At 43.0% G+C, this 14,915-nt stretch overlaps 1 protein-coding gene across 14 annotated transcripts in view; it reads left to right on the top strand.

Moving 5' to 3' along the window:
- The window catches only part of ANK1 (ankyrin 1), a 138,251-nt gene that overhangs the window by 101,824 nt on the left and 21,512 nt on the right, over positions 1-14,915 (top strand). For 13 of the 14 annotated variants that reach the window (XM_036250576.1, XM_036250573.1, XM_036250571.1 and 10 more), the window contains 2 exons: positions 815-946; positions 1,762-1,908. In XM_036250576.1, the coding sequence (XP_036106469.1) occupies positions 815-946; positions 1,762-1,908 (279 nt within the window). Of the gene's footprint in view, positions 1-814; positions 947-1,761; positions 1,909-3,982; positions 4,123-14,915 lie in introns of those variants that run through there. The other variant, XM_036250582.1, reaches the window with a different exon arrangement.

The raw sequence follows: 14,915 nt of genomic DNA, 5'->3' as shown, positions 1-14,915 counted from the left end.
TTTTGTTAGCTTTGATAAGAATGGACTCCCCTCACTCAGCCCCCGCAGAGGGGGCCTCAGACAAACTCGAGGCCTAAGCAATAACTTGCTGAAGAGCAGTGTGACAAAGGTTCACAACAGGAATTCGGAGACTGTTCATTCTTTAAGCCAAAAACGAATGTCTATTGCTGCTTGTCAGGGTGTGTGTGTGTGTGTGTGTGTGATGCACATTCTGATTCTCACTATTACTTTCCCTCTGGTCTTTCTCATCCTTGAAATTAGACTCTGATGCTGTTCTCCCTTCCAAAGCACCTGTGAGAAATAACGATAAAAATAATGGGAGGGAAGATAAGCGAACATTCTGTGTTATTGCCTTGTATTTAGATGGGAACTTGTATTTTCATTTAAAATGTAAATAAAGCCTTTCCCTGAAGAACTGTAAATACAGAAGTGCATTTCCACGATCACGTCTTGGTGGCCGTCAGCGGCCCCGGTGCAGCGCAGACAGCGCGGGAGTGGGAGCCCGCGGGCTCGGCCCAGCCCTGCCCTGCTCCAGCTTCTTCCGTGACCTTGAGTTAGCTGCTAGCCTTCCTGAGAGGCTGTCCCGTCATCTTCTATTTGAAGTGATGAGAGGAAGAAAGGGCATTTGTTCATTCATTCATCCGGTGCCTCTGTGTCGAGCACCCCTACTCCTGCCCCATTTCCTAGTAGGTGTCGGCATTTCCCCTGGCATTTCTTGGTAAGAAGGAATACCAAATCCAAAGGTGCTCCCGCCGGATGCCCCAGTCCACAGGTCCGGCTTAGCTCACGCCGGGTCTTGGTTCTTTGCTTGCAGAGCTGGCCCGGGAGCTGCAGTTCAGCGTGGAAGACATCAACAGGATCCGGGTAGAAAACCCCAACTCGCTGTTGGAGCAGAGTATAGCCCTGTTGAACCTCTGGGTCACCCGTGAAGGCACAAATGCCAAGAGTCAGTACCGTTAAGCTGATGCCTCTCTTTCCACAGCTGTGCCAGGACCTACTCCTCTCTGCAGTAGTTCTTCCTTCAGATTCTGTTTGATGTCAGCCTTGGGAGCCAGTCTGTTCTGCACTCTCTGTCCCCTGCTCACACGCATACCCCTCAGGGTCACTGGGTCTTCTAGGCAGTCCTGCCGGGAGAAGACCAGAGAACCATGGCTCCATCTTTCCCCCACCCTCAGATAAGATCACAGCTGCACCAGCACCCCTAGGTAATAGCGTGTGTGTAGGGTATGGGACTTCCTCTGGAATTTCTCATACAGATGAGAACTGTTCTCTCAGGAAAGGGCAGAGGTGAGCAAGGCCTCTCCTCCTTTTCCCAGAAACATCTTCTACTCCAATCTGGGGAGAAGATTTGTCTCTCTGTTGAGTTCCTCCTCAACCAGATTCCTGTAGTCAAAGACACTGAGAGGAAATGAAGTTTTTCCCTTTGCTCAAATCAACTGGCAAGGACTCAGGACCTCCAAAGGACCCAGTCGGGCCATCCCCACTCTCCTCGTCTTGTAGTTTTCTTAGATGAGAAAAGTCTTCCCGTGCTTCGAAATCAGCCACTGGGAGGGACTGGGAAGGATCTGTGAGGATAGGACATGTCCTCCCAGGAGGCAGTGGGTTTTGATTCTGACCAAAGAGGAACGTCTCCACGTTCTGAAAAGATACATCATCTCGCCCTCTCCACTCCCCCGCCCCGATTCCCAGAGTGCGGACATTCTGCCCTGCCCTGCAGTGGTTAGAACGCCCTCAGCAACCCTTCTGCCCTTCTCCCCGCAGTGGAGAACCTGTACGCCGCCCTGCGCAACATCGACCGGAGCGAGATCGTGAACATGCTGGAAGGCTCCGGCAGACAGAGCCGCAACCTGAAACCGGACCGGAGGCACGCGGACCGGGACTACTCCTCCTCGCCCTCCCAGATGAATGGTGAGTGTCTCCTGGGAGGAGGTGGGGCCGAGCCAGGCCGGGCTTGGCTTCCCAGCCTCCAGCACCAGACGTCAGGAAACCGTCTCTCCCACGGGTGGGAGGTCTGTCTCAGCAAACCCGGTCCACCGTGGTGGTGAGAAAAGAGGTGAGCGAGAGAGACAGGGCTGCACCTCTGCAGAGAGGCTCCCCGCCGCCCCTGTCAGCGACAGGCTGCCGGGGGACCTGGTGTCATAGTCGGGAGAGCTCAAGTTAGGGCAGATGCTAGACTCCTCCCCTACAGGTCACAAACGCCCTGTGCAGCTCTGCCCCGGGCATGGGCCCGCTGGGCTTCGGTGTCCCCATCTGTAAAGCAGTCAGCAGCTGCGGAGCGTCTGGCCCAGGGTCTGACGTGGATTAGCTGGGTGCTGTTTTAAAGGGCCCATTGCAGCCCCTTCTGTGAGGCTAAGCAGGTAACTTTTCTTTGAGTCTGGCCTCTCCTTTTCTCTCTCTCCCTTTTTCCTCACCCCGTCTCTTTCCCCTCACTCTTTTTGATGTGGTTCAGCATGGCACGGGAGCCCCCCATGTGACCAGGCCCCAGGGAGAAGGGTGGTTGACCTTGGCCCTCAGCACCCCCACCGCTGTCTCTTGAGGACCACTTTCCTTTCAGCAGCCGTGGAAGGAGCCAGCCACACGCAGGAGCAGGCCAGAGGCCCCCACTCCCAGCCCTTCATCTGCCCTCCCCCTAACCAGTGGGCACAGAAGCAGGGCAGAGGCCTGCTCTGTGGAGGGAGCCCGGAGGCCGGGTTCTAGTCCCTCTCTCCTCCTGACTCCGTGTGCGGCTGACTCATCTCTTCTTTAAAATCAGCAAGTTGGGTTAGATCCCTCAGATTCCTGGCAGATTCTGAAACACGATTTTTAAAATTCTGTGAACTGTCTTCCTGTGGTGCCTAATGTGTCACCCTGGACAGCTGCATCGAGCTGTTTCTGGTCCCCAGGCTCCTAGTTTAATGGCCGTACCTGGCCACTCACATGCCCGCTCCTGTGTGGGCACCTGTGGCACCGGGCAAGGGTTGTGAGTAGGTAAGTTCTAGGCTGGGCTGGGCACAGGGACTCCTTTGCCAGGTGGAGCTTGCTCACGCCGAGCTCCTCACACATCTCTCTCCGTGTCCTGTGTCTCCTGAAACATGCCATCTCGCACCCCTGGGTGCAGGGCCCATCCTCTATCGATCACGTCCTGTCGCCTTTCTCTTCTGCCTCTGACCTCATCTGGACCTGGCGTCCGCTCATTGTCTCCCACTGCCTGTCTCCACTGTCTCCTCCTCGGCCAGGTGTTCAGGAGCTGTCAGCCTCCACAGCTGCATGTCGTGGGAGGCTCCTAGCCCTCCCCTGCCCGTCTCACGGCTGTGTGCGCGGGCATGTGTGTGCGTGTGCGTGCTCGGGGCTGGTCTCTGGCGCCCGGTGGCGGCTGCACACTGTGCACTGCTCACGCCTCACGTCCGGCGTGAAGGGCCCAAGACAGTGGCCCGTCCCGAGCTCCTCGGGACGTGGCTGGAGCGGTGCAGGGACTGCTAGGTAGACCCGCTGGCTTTCCCAGAGTGGAGGGGAGGGCAGTGGAGGAATGCGGCCAACTCTGGGAAATCCCACTGCCAAAGCGCTTCTCCTGGTCTGAGATAACCAGCACTTGCTTGGGTTTCTTCATGTCCCCAGGCTGTCTCAGTGAAGTCAAATCGGCAAGTTTGGGGTTTTGTGGTGCCCTAATTGTGTACCTACAGGACTGTGGGCCCGTAGCGTTCCTTGGCTGTAAACAAGGCATTACAGCAATTAAAAATCTGTTAAGGGGGTAGATCCTATGTTAAGTGTTCTTATCATAATAAAAAAAATAATAATAACTAAATAAAAAAATTACTGACCCAGGCATTTGCGACACCTCGCACTGGCCGTAGGTCCCTCGGTGCCCTGTCCGGCCTGGAGACAGGTGCCTGAGCAGAGCTGTAAATCCCTGGGTGGGGTGGGTCTCCCTGTGCCCTGCGGAAAGGTCTGTTTCACTTGGTCAGCTCATCTGGCAAATATTTTTCAAACACCTGTCCTGTGCCAGGTGCTCTTCTAGGCAAGGAAGATAAATTGGTTCTCAAACAGACCGCCCCCCAAAAAAACCCCCAAACTCTGCATTCATGGAGCTTACCTTCTGTTTGGAGAGTCAGACAGGAACCTAACATGTAAGTGAATGATATAATGTGCTAACAGGTTATAAGAAGTGATGTGGAAGAAAAACAGACTCCAGTGAGGGGACGCAATGCTGGGTGGGGTTAAGTAAATGGTGGAGTGGGCAGCGTTGAACAAAGGCTAGAAGGAGACGAGGGCGTGAGCCGAGGAAGTGGGGAGAGAACATCCAGACAAGCGTGCCTTCAGGGGCCCTGAGCAGGATGCCGCTGTGTTCATACGGCCGTGAGGGGCCAGAGGCCAGAGGTCAGAGGGCCTAGGAGGCCAGTTCTGACAGACCACCCTCGGGATATTGGGCTTCGCTTGCAGTGAGAGGGAGGGCTCTGGGAGGCTTTGGAGCAAAAGAGTAACATGACCTACCAAGTTTTTGAAGGATCCCTCTCATTGCTTGGTTGATTGTGAGCGGTCAAAGATTGACCGTTTCTGTGCTGCCTGGCTTCTCTGTCCAACCTCATTACCCTTCCTGTATCCCCTCTGCCGGCAGGTCTGCTGATGGGCACAGGCTGGTGCCCTGTGGGCACGCTCCTCAGGCCTGAGCAGACACTCAGACACAGGCTCCCAGCTCGGTCCCTTCTGCCTTTCTGGGCAGCAGAATTGGGTTTTGTTTGTTTGTCCTGCCCTCTTCCCTGTTCCAGGGAGACCATCCCACATCTGGGTGCCCTTCCAGCCTGGAAAGAAGGAGCAGGAGGGGTCAGAGGTAGAAGGTGGGAGCCAGCAGCCTCCTGCAGTTTCTCTGGTGTTCTCCTGGGCAGAAGCAGGGCTGGCTTGTCCGGGGCCGGCCCAGCCCTCTGCACTGATGGTCACGGTCTTACCTTGCCTCCCTTGTGCTTTACCTCCTTTCTCTGCTTGTCTGGGCCTCCTTTTGAAGCCACGTGGAGTAAGGGCAGGGTTGGTTGCTCTGTGGTGTCAGGGAAATAGAGACCTGAGGTCTATTTTCCTTCCTTCCTGGCTCCTCTTGCCATCTGCACCTGGGCTGGCCAGAGAGAAGGGAGTGTAAGTCAAAAGGCCACTTTGCTTCTCCTACACAAGAAGGGACTACCTGGGCCTTTGGGTAATAAATGTGTAGGAAAAAATTGCCTAAAAACAGGGGAAAAAATTGGTATATTCCTAAAAATGAAACAGATTTCTCCTCTGAAAGGACAAACCTGGACATCTCACATCCACACTTGTCAGCTCCACTTGGTTTGATAAATTGAACACACATTAATGTCTACTTAGAAATAAAATGTGTTTTATCTCTACCAACTCTTAACGAATACAACTGCTGAACATGGCTCCTGTCTGAGGTCAGGTAGCCTGTCCACTCCTCATCCAGCTTGCTACTGACCTTAATGGGATAATCAGACATCTAGATAAGCAGAGACCCACAAGATAACCCGAGATGGGGAGAGGCCTGGGGAGGGACCACGGGACTGTGTTCTGCCCCAAAGCAGTGTGTGTGGTTGCCTTTTACCTGATTTCCCCAACAGGCAACCTCAGAGAAGAAACCTCTAAATTGAAGGATGTGCTGGTGACTAAGGCATTGCAGGATCACACGGGACTCCTGGAGAGACAGATACTTCTGAAATGCAACCTAGGGAACTAAGCAAACCTTATTATGGTCTGGTCCCCCACTTATGAGATGTTCCTTATGAGGATGTACCCAGGCCTTACAGAGTATTGCTCTGACTTAATAGTAATCCCCACCAGCACTGAGTATGGCCACCTATAGCCTCAGATACAGGCTTGTGGGAGTGTGGGTGGATCAGTGGGGTTCTCTGGAGATGGAAAGGGAACAGTGAGGCATAGCCCCTAAATTATTTTACGAGGGCAGGGGCTCCAGGATAAATACACAGCAAGTGAGGGTGTACATGCGTTAATTCTCTTTAAGGACATATTTTCATTTAAGTGAAATTTTATTGAAGTGAATACTATGGAGTTTCAAGGTGGAAAACTCACCAAGAATATCTAAGAATAAGCCTCAGGTAGTTTGTGGACAGTAGAACTGTCCATCTCCCAGTCCTTATCCAGACTTACTGAGATTCCCAGGAATAACAATGTTCATCTGGCCATATCTGAGGGACTGTTTAAGATGCATTTCATTTCTGGCCAACATGAGGTAACAGGGACTGAATATACCCTCCTGTTTAAAATGGCCAAAATATATGAAACAAAAGTTTTCAAGACATTGGACATCTGGCAACAATGGTCAGTGATCCATGAGACATACACAAAGTGAACCCTGTGGCTACTTTCTAGGTCATGGTATAGGGAAGCAAACTCCAAGAGGACCCCCCAGACTGAGGAGAAGTTACTGAGAGTTCAGGGAGACTGGGGCAGCTAGAGGTCCCAAGATAGACTACCGGGGAAGAGACAGCCGCGCAGACAGGGAGCGCTGCACATCTTCAGAGGCCCCCCTGCAAGGTCTGATTGAGTGTAATCAGCTACTCCCAACAGACAGGCTGGTCTCTCACAGACATTGCAGAGGGAACAAACAAAGGTTCTGTCTCAGAAATGGAGAATAACTGGCTCTGGGTTGAACAATGCTCCAGCCCTACCTAGTCAACCTTAAAAGTAAAATTCAAAAGGATCAAACTATTTCTAAGTAACTTAACTGCATAACAAAACAAAGCTCAAGAATATTTATAAGAATACATAAATATCCAGCACCAAATAAGAAAAAATTCACAATGTCTAACATCCAATTAAAAATTATCAGATATTCAGAGGCAGGAAAGCATGGCCCATAAAAAGGAGAGAAATCAATCAATTGAAACTGACCCCAAACTGACACAGGTGTCAGGATTAGCAAACAAGAATGGTGAAACAATTGTTATAACTGTATTTCAGATATTCCAAAAGTTAAGTGGAGACATGGAAGATATTTTTAAAAGACCCTTACCAATCTTCTAGGGATAAAACTGTAATATGTATGATTAAAAATACACTGGATAGGCTCTGGCAGGTTTGGCTCAGTGGCAGAGCGTTGACCTGTGGACCAATGAGTTGTAGGTTCGATTCCAGCAAGGGCACGTTCCTCGGCTGCGGTTACTCCCCAGCCCTGGTCAGGGTCGTGCAGGAGGCAACAAGTTGATGTGTCCCTCTCACATCGATGTTTCTCTCTCTCTCTCTCTTTCTTTATCTCCCACTCTGTATGAAGATAAATGGAAAAATATCCTCGGGTGAGGATTAAAAAAAAAAAAAACAACACTGTATAGGATTAGACATTAGATATTACAGAAGAAAGGATTAGTGGATTTGACTACATGGTAACAAAAACTCTCCAAAATGAAACATGGAAAGAAAGAAAAATTTTTAAAAATATCAGTGAGCTATGTGACAATTTCAAGTGACCTTATATTTGGGAGATTAGAGTTCCCAACAGAGAACAGAATGAAAAAGTATTTTAAGAAATAATGGCTGAAATTTTTCCAAATTTGATGAAAACTATAAGTACACAGATTTAAGGAGTTCAATTAACCACATACACAAGAAACATGAAAGCAACTATGCCAAGGCACATTTTAAACAAATGGTCAAAACCAGTGATGAAGTCTTAACAGCGGCCATAATAAATAAATGGATAAATAAAACAGCATGTTCAAAGGAACAAGGAAAAGGATACCAGACAGGATAAATACATAATTTTCTAATTAGTTGTCACTCAGAAGCCCTGAAAACAAGAAGAAAGTGGAGTGAAAAATTTAAAGTGTTAAGAGAAAAAAAACAAAAATAAAAACAAAACAGCAACCTATAATTCTGTATCCTGAAAAATTATCCTTCAAAAGTGAAGGAAAAATAAATATTTCTCAGACAAACAAGAATGGAGGGAATATGTTACCAGAAGACCTGCCTTGCAAGAAATATTAAAAGAAGTTCTAGAAAACCTAAACAGACCAATAACAATTAAGGAAATAGAAGAAGTAATCAATAAAGTCCCAGCAAACAAAAGCCCAGGCCTGGATGGCTTCATGGGGGAGTTTTACTGAACATTCAAAGAAGAACGATCACCTATTCTCCTCAAACTATTTCAAAAAATTCAAGAGAAAGGAAGGCTTCCAAGCTCTTTTTATGAGACCAGCATAATCCTAATCCCAAAACCATATAAAGACACTACAAAGAAAGAAAATTACAGGCCAATATCCCTGATGAACATAGGTGCCAAAATCTTCAACAAAATCTTAGAAAATCGAATTCAGCAATATATTTTAAAAATTATACACCATGACGAAGTGGGATTTATCCCAGGGATGCAAGGCTGGTACAATATTGGTAAATCAATAAGTGTGATACACCACATAAACAAAATGAAAGATAAAAATAATGTGAATATGTCAATAGACGCTGAAAAAACATTTGACAAAATTCAGCATTTATTTTTGATAAAAACTTTTGGCAAAGTGGGAATAGAGGGATCATACCTCAACATGATAAGGACCATGTATGACAAACCTACAGCCAACATCATACTCAATGGGCAAAAACTAAAAGCATTTCTCTTAAGAACAGGAACAAGACAAAGATGTCCACTTTCGCCACTCTTATTTAACATAGTACTGGAAGTCTTAGCCACAGCAATCAGACAGGAAGAAAAAGTAAAATAGATCCAAATTGGAAAGGAAGAAGGGAAACTGTCATTATTCGCAAATGACATGATATTGTACATAGAAATCCTAAAGACTCCATCAAAAAACTACTAGATTTAATAAATGAATTCAGCAAAGTAGCAGGATACAAAATCAACAACCAGAAATCACTGGCATTTTTATACACCAATAATGAACACACGGAAAGAGAAACTAAAAAACAATCCCATTTATCATTGCAACAAAAAAAAATTAAGGTACCTAGGAATAAACTTAACCAAAGATGTAAAGGACCTGTTCACAGAAAACTACAGGACATTAAAAAAGAAACAGGAAGATATAAAAAAGTGGAAGCATATACCTTGTTCATGGATTGGAAGAATTAACATCATTAAAATGTCCATATAGTCCAGCAAGTGTTGCTCAGTGGTTGAGCGTTGACCCATGCACCAAGAGGTCGCTGGTTCAATTCCCAGTCAGGGCACATGGCCAGGTTGTGGGCCCAGTTCCTAGTGGAGGGCATGCAGGAGGCGGCCAGTAGATGTTCTCTTTCATTAATGTTTCTATCTCTCTCTCCCTTTCCCTTTCTCTCTTTAAAAATCAATAAAGAAAATTTTTTTAAAATAATAAAATAAAATGTCTATACTACCCAAAGCAATCTATAGATTCAATGCAATCCTCATTAAAATACCAACAACATATTTCACAGAACTAGAATAAACACTTCAAAAGTTTATGTGGGACCAAAAAAGACCCTGAATAGCCACAGCAATCTTGAAAAAAAAAAAAAAAAAAAGAATAAAGTAGGAGGGATCACAATACTAGATACCAGGTTATACTACAAAGCCATTGTAATCAAAACAGCCTGGTACTGGTACAAGAACCAGCATATAGATCAATGTAACAGAATGGAGAACCCAGAAATTGACCCAAGACAATATGCTCAATAAATATTTGACAAAGGTGGCAAGAGCATACAATGGAGTAAAGACAGCCTCTTCAATAAATGGTGTTGGGAAAATTGGACAGCTACATGCAAAAAAAATGTAAACTACCAACTCATACCACACACAGGAATAAACTTAAAATGCATAAAAGACTTAAATGTGACTCGTGAATTCACAAAAATCCTAGAAGAAAATGTAGGCAACAAAATTTCAGATATCACACGCAGCAGAATTTTCACTGATAACAACACCTAAGGGAAGAAAAACAAAGAAAAAATTAATACATGGGACTATATCAAACTAAAAAGCTTCTTCACAGCAAAAGAAACAAGCATCAAAATGGAAAGGAAACCCGCTGTATGGGAGAGCGTAATTGCCAAAGATACATCAGATAAGGGGTTAATTTCCAAAATATATAGAGTACTCATACAACTCCACAAAAGGAAGACAAAGAATCCAATTAAAAATGGGCAGCGGACCTAAATAGACACCTCTCCAAACAGGACATACAAATGGCCAAGAGACATATGAAAAAATGCTCAATGTTACTAATCATCAGGGAGATGCAGTTAAAACAACTATGAGGTATCACCTCACACCTGTCAGAATGGCTGCCATCAACAAATCATCAAACAACAAGTACTGACGAGGATGTGGAGAAAAGGGGACTCTAGTACACTGCTGGTGGGATTGCAGACTGGTGCAGCCACTATAGAAACATACTGGAGTTTCCTCAAAAATTAAAAACAAAACTGTCTTTTGACCCAGCAATCCAACTTCTGGGAATATATCCTAAGAAGCCCGAAATACCAATCAGAAAGAATATACGTACCTCTATGTTCTTAGCAGCACTATTTACAATAGCTAAGATCTGGAAACAGCCCAAGTGTCCATCAATAGATGAGTGAATTAAAAAGCTGTGGTACATATACAAAATGGAATACTATGCAGCTGTAAGAAAGATCTCATATCCTTTGAGACAACATGGAGGAACCTGGAGAGTATTATGCTAAGTGAAATAAGCCAGTCAGAGAAAGACAAGTATCACATGATCTTACTTATTTGTGGACTATAATGAGCAAAATAAGGTGATGAACAAATATAACCAATGGACATAGACAACAATGTTGGGGGGATGAGGCGCAGGAATGGGAGGGTGTTAATGGGGGGAAAAAGAAACACCTGTAACAAAATAAATTAGTAAAAAAAAAAAATAAGTTCTTTACAGAGAAGGAAAATAATACAGATCAGAAACTCAGATCTACATAAAGTAAGGAAGAACATCAAAGAAAGATTAAGTGAAGATAAAATAAAAACTTTTATTTTTTTTATTCTTATATGATCTATAGGGTAAGTTTGTTCAAAATAATAATAGCAGCAATATATTTAGTTATGTATGCTTATGTATGCTTGTATATAAGCAAAATGAATGACAAATGACAGCAGACATCTATGATAGAAGGGACAGGAGGAAAGAATTAAGATTATTATGTTAATACAAGGTCACACTGCCCATGAAGTGGTATAGTGTTATTTGAAAGTGGACTTGTGTTACTTGTAAGTGTATATTGCAAACTCTAGGGTAACTGTTAAAATTAATTTTAAAAAACTTTTTTTAAAAAAAAGTATAACCAATATCTAAGAAAGAGGAGAAAATGGAATCATATAAAATGCTCAATTAAAACAACAAAAGGCAGAAAAGAGTGAAAGACAAAAATAGGAACAAAGACCAAGGGCAACAAATAGAAAACAGTAATAAATATGGTAGATAGTAATCCAACTATATCAATAATTACTGAGAGTCAGTGGTCTAAGTGCATCAAGAAATGCAAGCCAATTATATGTTATCTACGTAAAACCCACTTTTAATTATCAAGACACATACAAATTAAAAGTAAATGGATGGAGAAAAATATACCATGCTACTACTAATCAGAAGAAAGCAGGAACCCTGGCTGGTGTGACTCAGTTGGTTGGGCATTGTTCTATGCACCAAAAGGTGGCTGGTTCAATTCCAGTCAGGGCACATGCCTGGGTTGGGGGCTTGATCCCCTGTAGGAGGTGTGCAGGAGGCAGCCAATCAACGTTAGGCTCTCACATCTATGTTTCTCTCTTCTCCTTTCCTCTCTCTCTAAAAATCAAAAAACTACTAAAAAAAAAAAAAAGCAAGAATAATTATTTCAATTTTAGACAGAGCAACTTCAAAGCAAGTGAAGTTAGGGATAAAGGGCATTACATAACAGTAAAGAGGTCAATTTCTCCTAGAAGACAAAATTATTCTTAATATGTATGCACCTAGAAATAGCATCAAACTAGTCAAGGCAAAAACTGATAAAACTGCAAGGAAAAGTAGATGAATCCATTATCACAGTCGGAGACTTCAGCACACTTGTATCAGAAATGGACAGATCCAGCAGACGTAAATTAGGACATAATGAACTCACCAACACCATCAGTCCACTTGATATATAAGTGACATCTATAGACCGCTTCACCCAACAACAGCAGAATACACATTCTTCTCGAGCTCACATGGAACATTTACCAAGATAGACCACATTCTGGGCCATAAAACACACCGTAATAAATTTAAAAGAGTAGCGGTCATGTAATAAATAAATATAATTCATCACATTAACAAATGTGGGTGTCAGTGGGGGGCAAAAAAGGAGAAACCTATGTGACAAAAATAAATTAATTAAAAATTAAATAAAACACAAAGTAAAAAAGAAAAACCATATGATCATCACAATAGATGCAGAAAAAGTATTTGACAAATTCAATATCCATTCCTGATTTAGGAAAAAACAAAACAAAAACAAAAACCTCTCAGCAAAGTAGGAATAGTAAGGAACTCATTCAAACTGATAAAGGGCATCTACAAAACACCCTAAAGCTAACATTACAGTTAATGGTAAAAGACTGAATGCTTTCCCTCTAAGTTCAGTAATAAGACAATGCTATCTACTTTTACTGCTTCTGTTCAACATCATATTAGAGGTGCTAGCCAGTACAATAGGGCAAGTACAAGAAATAAAACGCCACCACATTGAAGAGGAAGAAGTAAACTGTGTTCATTCACAAACAAGATCATATGTATAAAAAATCCAGTGGAATCTACAAAAAGTGATTAATAAATAAGTTTAATAAGATTGCTAGATACAATTTCAATACATAAAATCAACTGAATGTGTATATTAGTAGTGAACCATTGTAAATTGAAATTTTATAAAAGAATACCATTTACAATAGCATTGAAAAAGTTTAAAGACTTGGAGATATATCTGATGAAAGATGTGAAAGATTTACACATTGAAAACTACAAAACATTTCTGCGAGGAATTAAAGAAGACCTACATAAAGGTAGTGATGCACCTTGTTGATAGGTCAGAAAACGTGATAGTGTTGTCAATTCTCCCTAAATCATCTATATATTTGATACAATCTCAATCAAGATTCCAGTATGCTTTTTTTTTTGGTAGAAATTAACGGAGTAGTTCTAAAATTCACATGAAAAGGACCTAGAAAATGAACAAAGTTGGAGGACTCATACTACCTGATTTTAAAATGTATTACAAAGCTATGGTAGGCAATACAGTGTGGTAGTGTCATAAAGATAGGTAAATCAGTGTAAAGTCCAGAATTAGAAACACATATGTATGGACATCTGATGTTTTACAAAAGCACAAAGGCAATTCAATGGAGAATGGACAATGTTTAAAACAAAGTAGTACTGGGACAATTGGATATCCATATGCAAAAGTGAACTTGGGTTTGTACTTTGCACCATATACAAAAATTAAAATGGATTATAAATTAAGTCTAAAACCTATAAAAACTTACAGAAGTAAAACTTATAGAAGTAAACATACAACAATAAAACTTCTGGGTGAAATAATAAAAGAAAACCTTGGTGACCTTGGGTAAGGCAAAGATTTCTTAGATACAACACCAAAAGCGCACTCCATAAAAGAACAAGTTCATAATTAGAATCATCAGAACTTCTACTCTTCAAAATACACTGTGAAGAAAATGAAAAAACAAGCCACAGATTGGGAGAAAATATTGGCAAATCTGATTCAGGACTTGTATCCAGAATATATGAAGAAATCCCAAAACTCAATAATAATAAAACAACCCAAGTTTTAGAATGGACAGAGGATTTGAACATGCACTTAACCCATAAGATGTTCAGGTGGCAAATAACTGCATGAAAAGATGCTCAACAGTATTAGTCATTAGGGAAATACAAATTAAAACTATGAGGAGATACCACTACACATAAAAATGAAATGAAAAAAAAAAACAAACAACTGACCATTCCAAGTGTTAATGAGGATATGGAGGAACTGAGACTCATACACTGCTGGTGGGAATGTGAAAAGGACAACCACTTTGGAAAACACTTTGTTGTTTTCTGAAAAGTTAAACATACACCTACCATACGATCCAGCCGTTTCACTCCTAGGTATCTCCACAAAGAAAAGAAAGTGTATGTTCACACAGGCAAGCAGCTTTATTTGTAACAGCCCCATATTGGAAACCCCAAATGTTCATTAGCAGGTAAATGGGTAAACAAACTATAGTCTATCCATCCAATGGAATACAGCTCAGCAATAAAAGTGCAAAAATCATCAATTCATGCAACGATATGGATGATACCCAGCTAATTAAGCTGAGTGAAAGAAGCCAGACTAAAAAGAGTACACACTGTATAATTCCACTTAATATAAAATTCAAGGAAATGCAAACTAATGTGGAGTGACAGAAAGCAGATCACTGGTTACCTGGGAATGGGGTGCAAAAGAAAGGATTACAAAGAAGCATGAGGAAACCGTTCAGGGATGATGTATGCCCCTTTCTTTATTGTGGTGATGATTTCATGGAAGTATGCCCACGTCAGAACCTATCAAATTATCTGCTTTAAATATGTGCACTTATTGTATGTCAGTTATTCCTCGATGAAACTATCTTTAAAGAGAATGATGTGGCTGGTGTTGCTCAGTGGTTAGAACGTTGGCCTGCACACCAGAGGGTCTTGGGTTCAATTCCTGGTCAAGGGCATGTATCTGGGTTACAGGTTCAATCCCAGGCCCTGGTTGGGGCAGAGGCAAACAATCGATGTGTCTCTCGCACATCAGTGTTTCTCTCTCTCTCTCTCCCCTTCCACTCTCTCTAAAAATCAATGAAAAAAATATCCTCCAGTGAGGATTAACAATAACAACAACAAAAAATAATGGCAGAATCTAGTGAAAAGACTACTCTAACTGTGCCTTAAGCAAGTGGCTAAACCTCT

The sequence above is a fragment of the Molossus molossus genome, unplaced genomic scaffold, assembly GCF_014108415.1.
Source record: "Molossus molossus isolate mMolMol1 unplaced genomic scaffold, mMolMol1.p scaffold_m16_p_9, whole genome shotgun sequence".
Classification (NCBI taxonomy): Eukaryota; Metazoa; Chordata; class Mammalia; order Chiroptera; family Molossidae; genus Molossus; species Molossus molossus.
The sequence above is the reverse complement of the archived record's forward strand: the minus strand, read 5'-3'. Positions and strand labels throughout refer to the sequence as shown.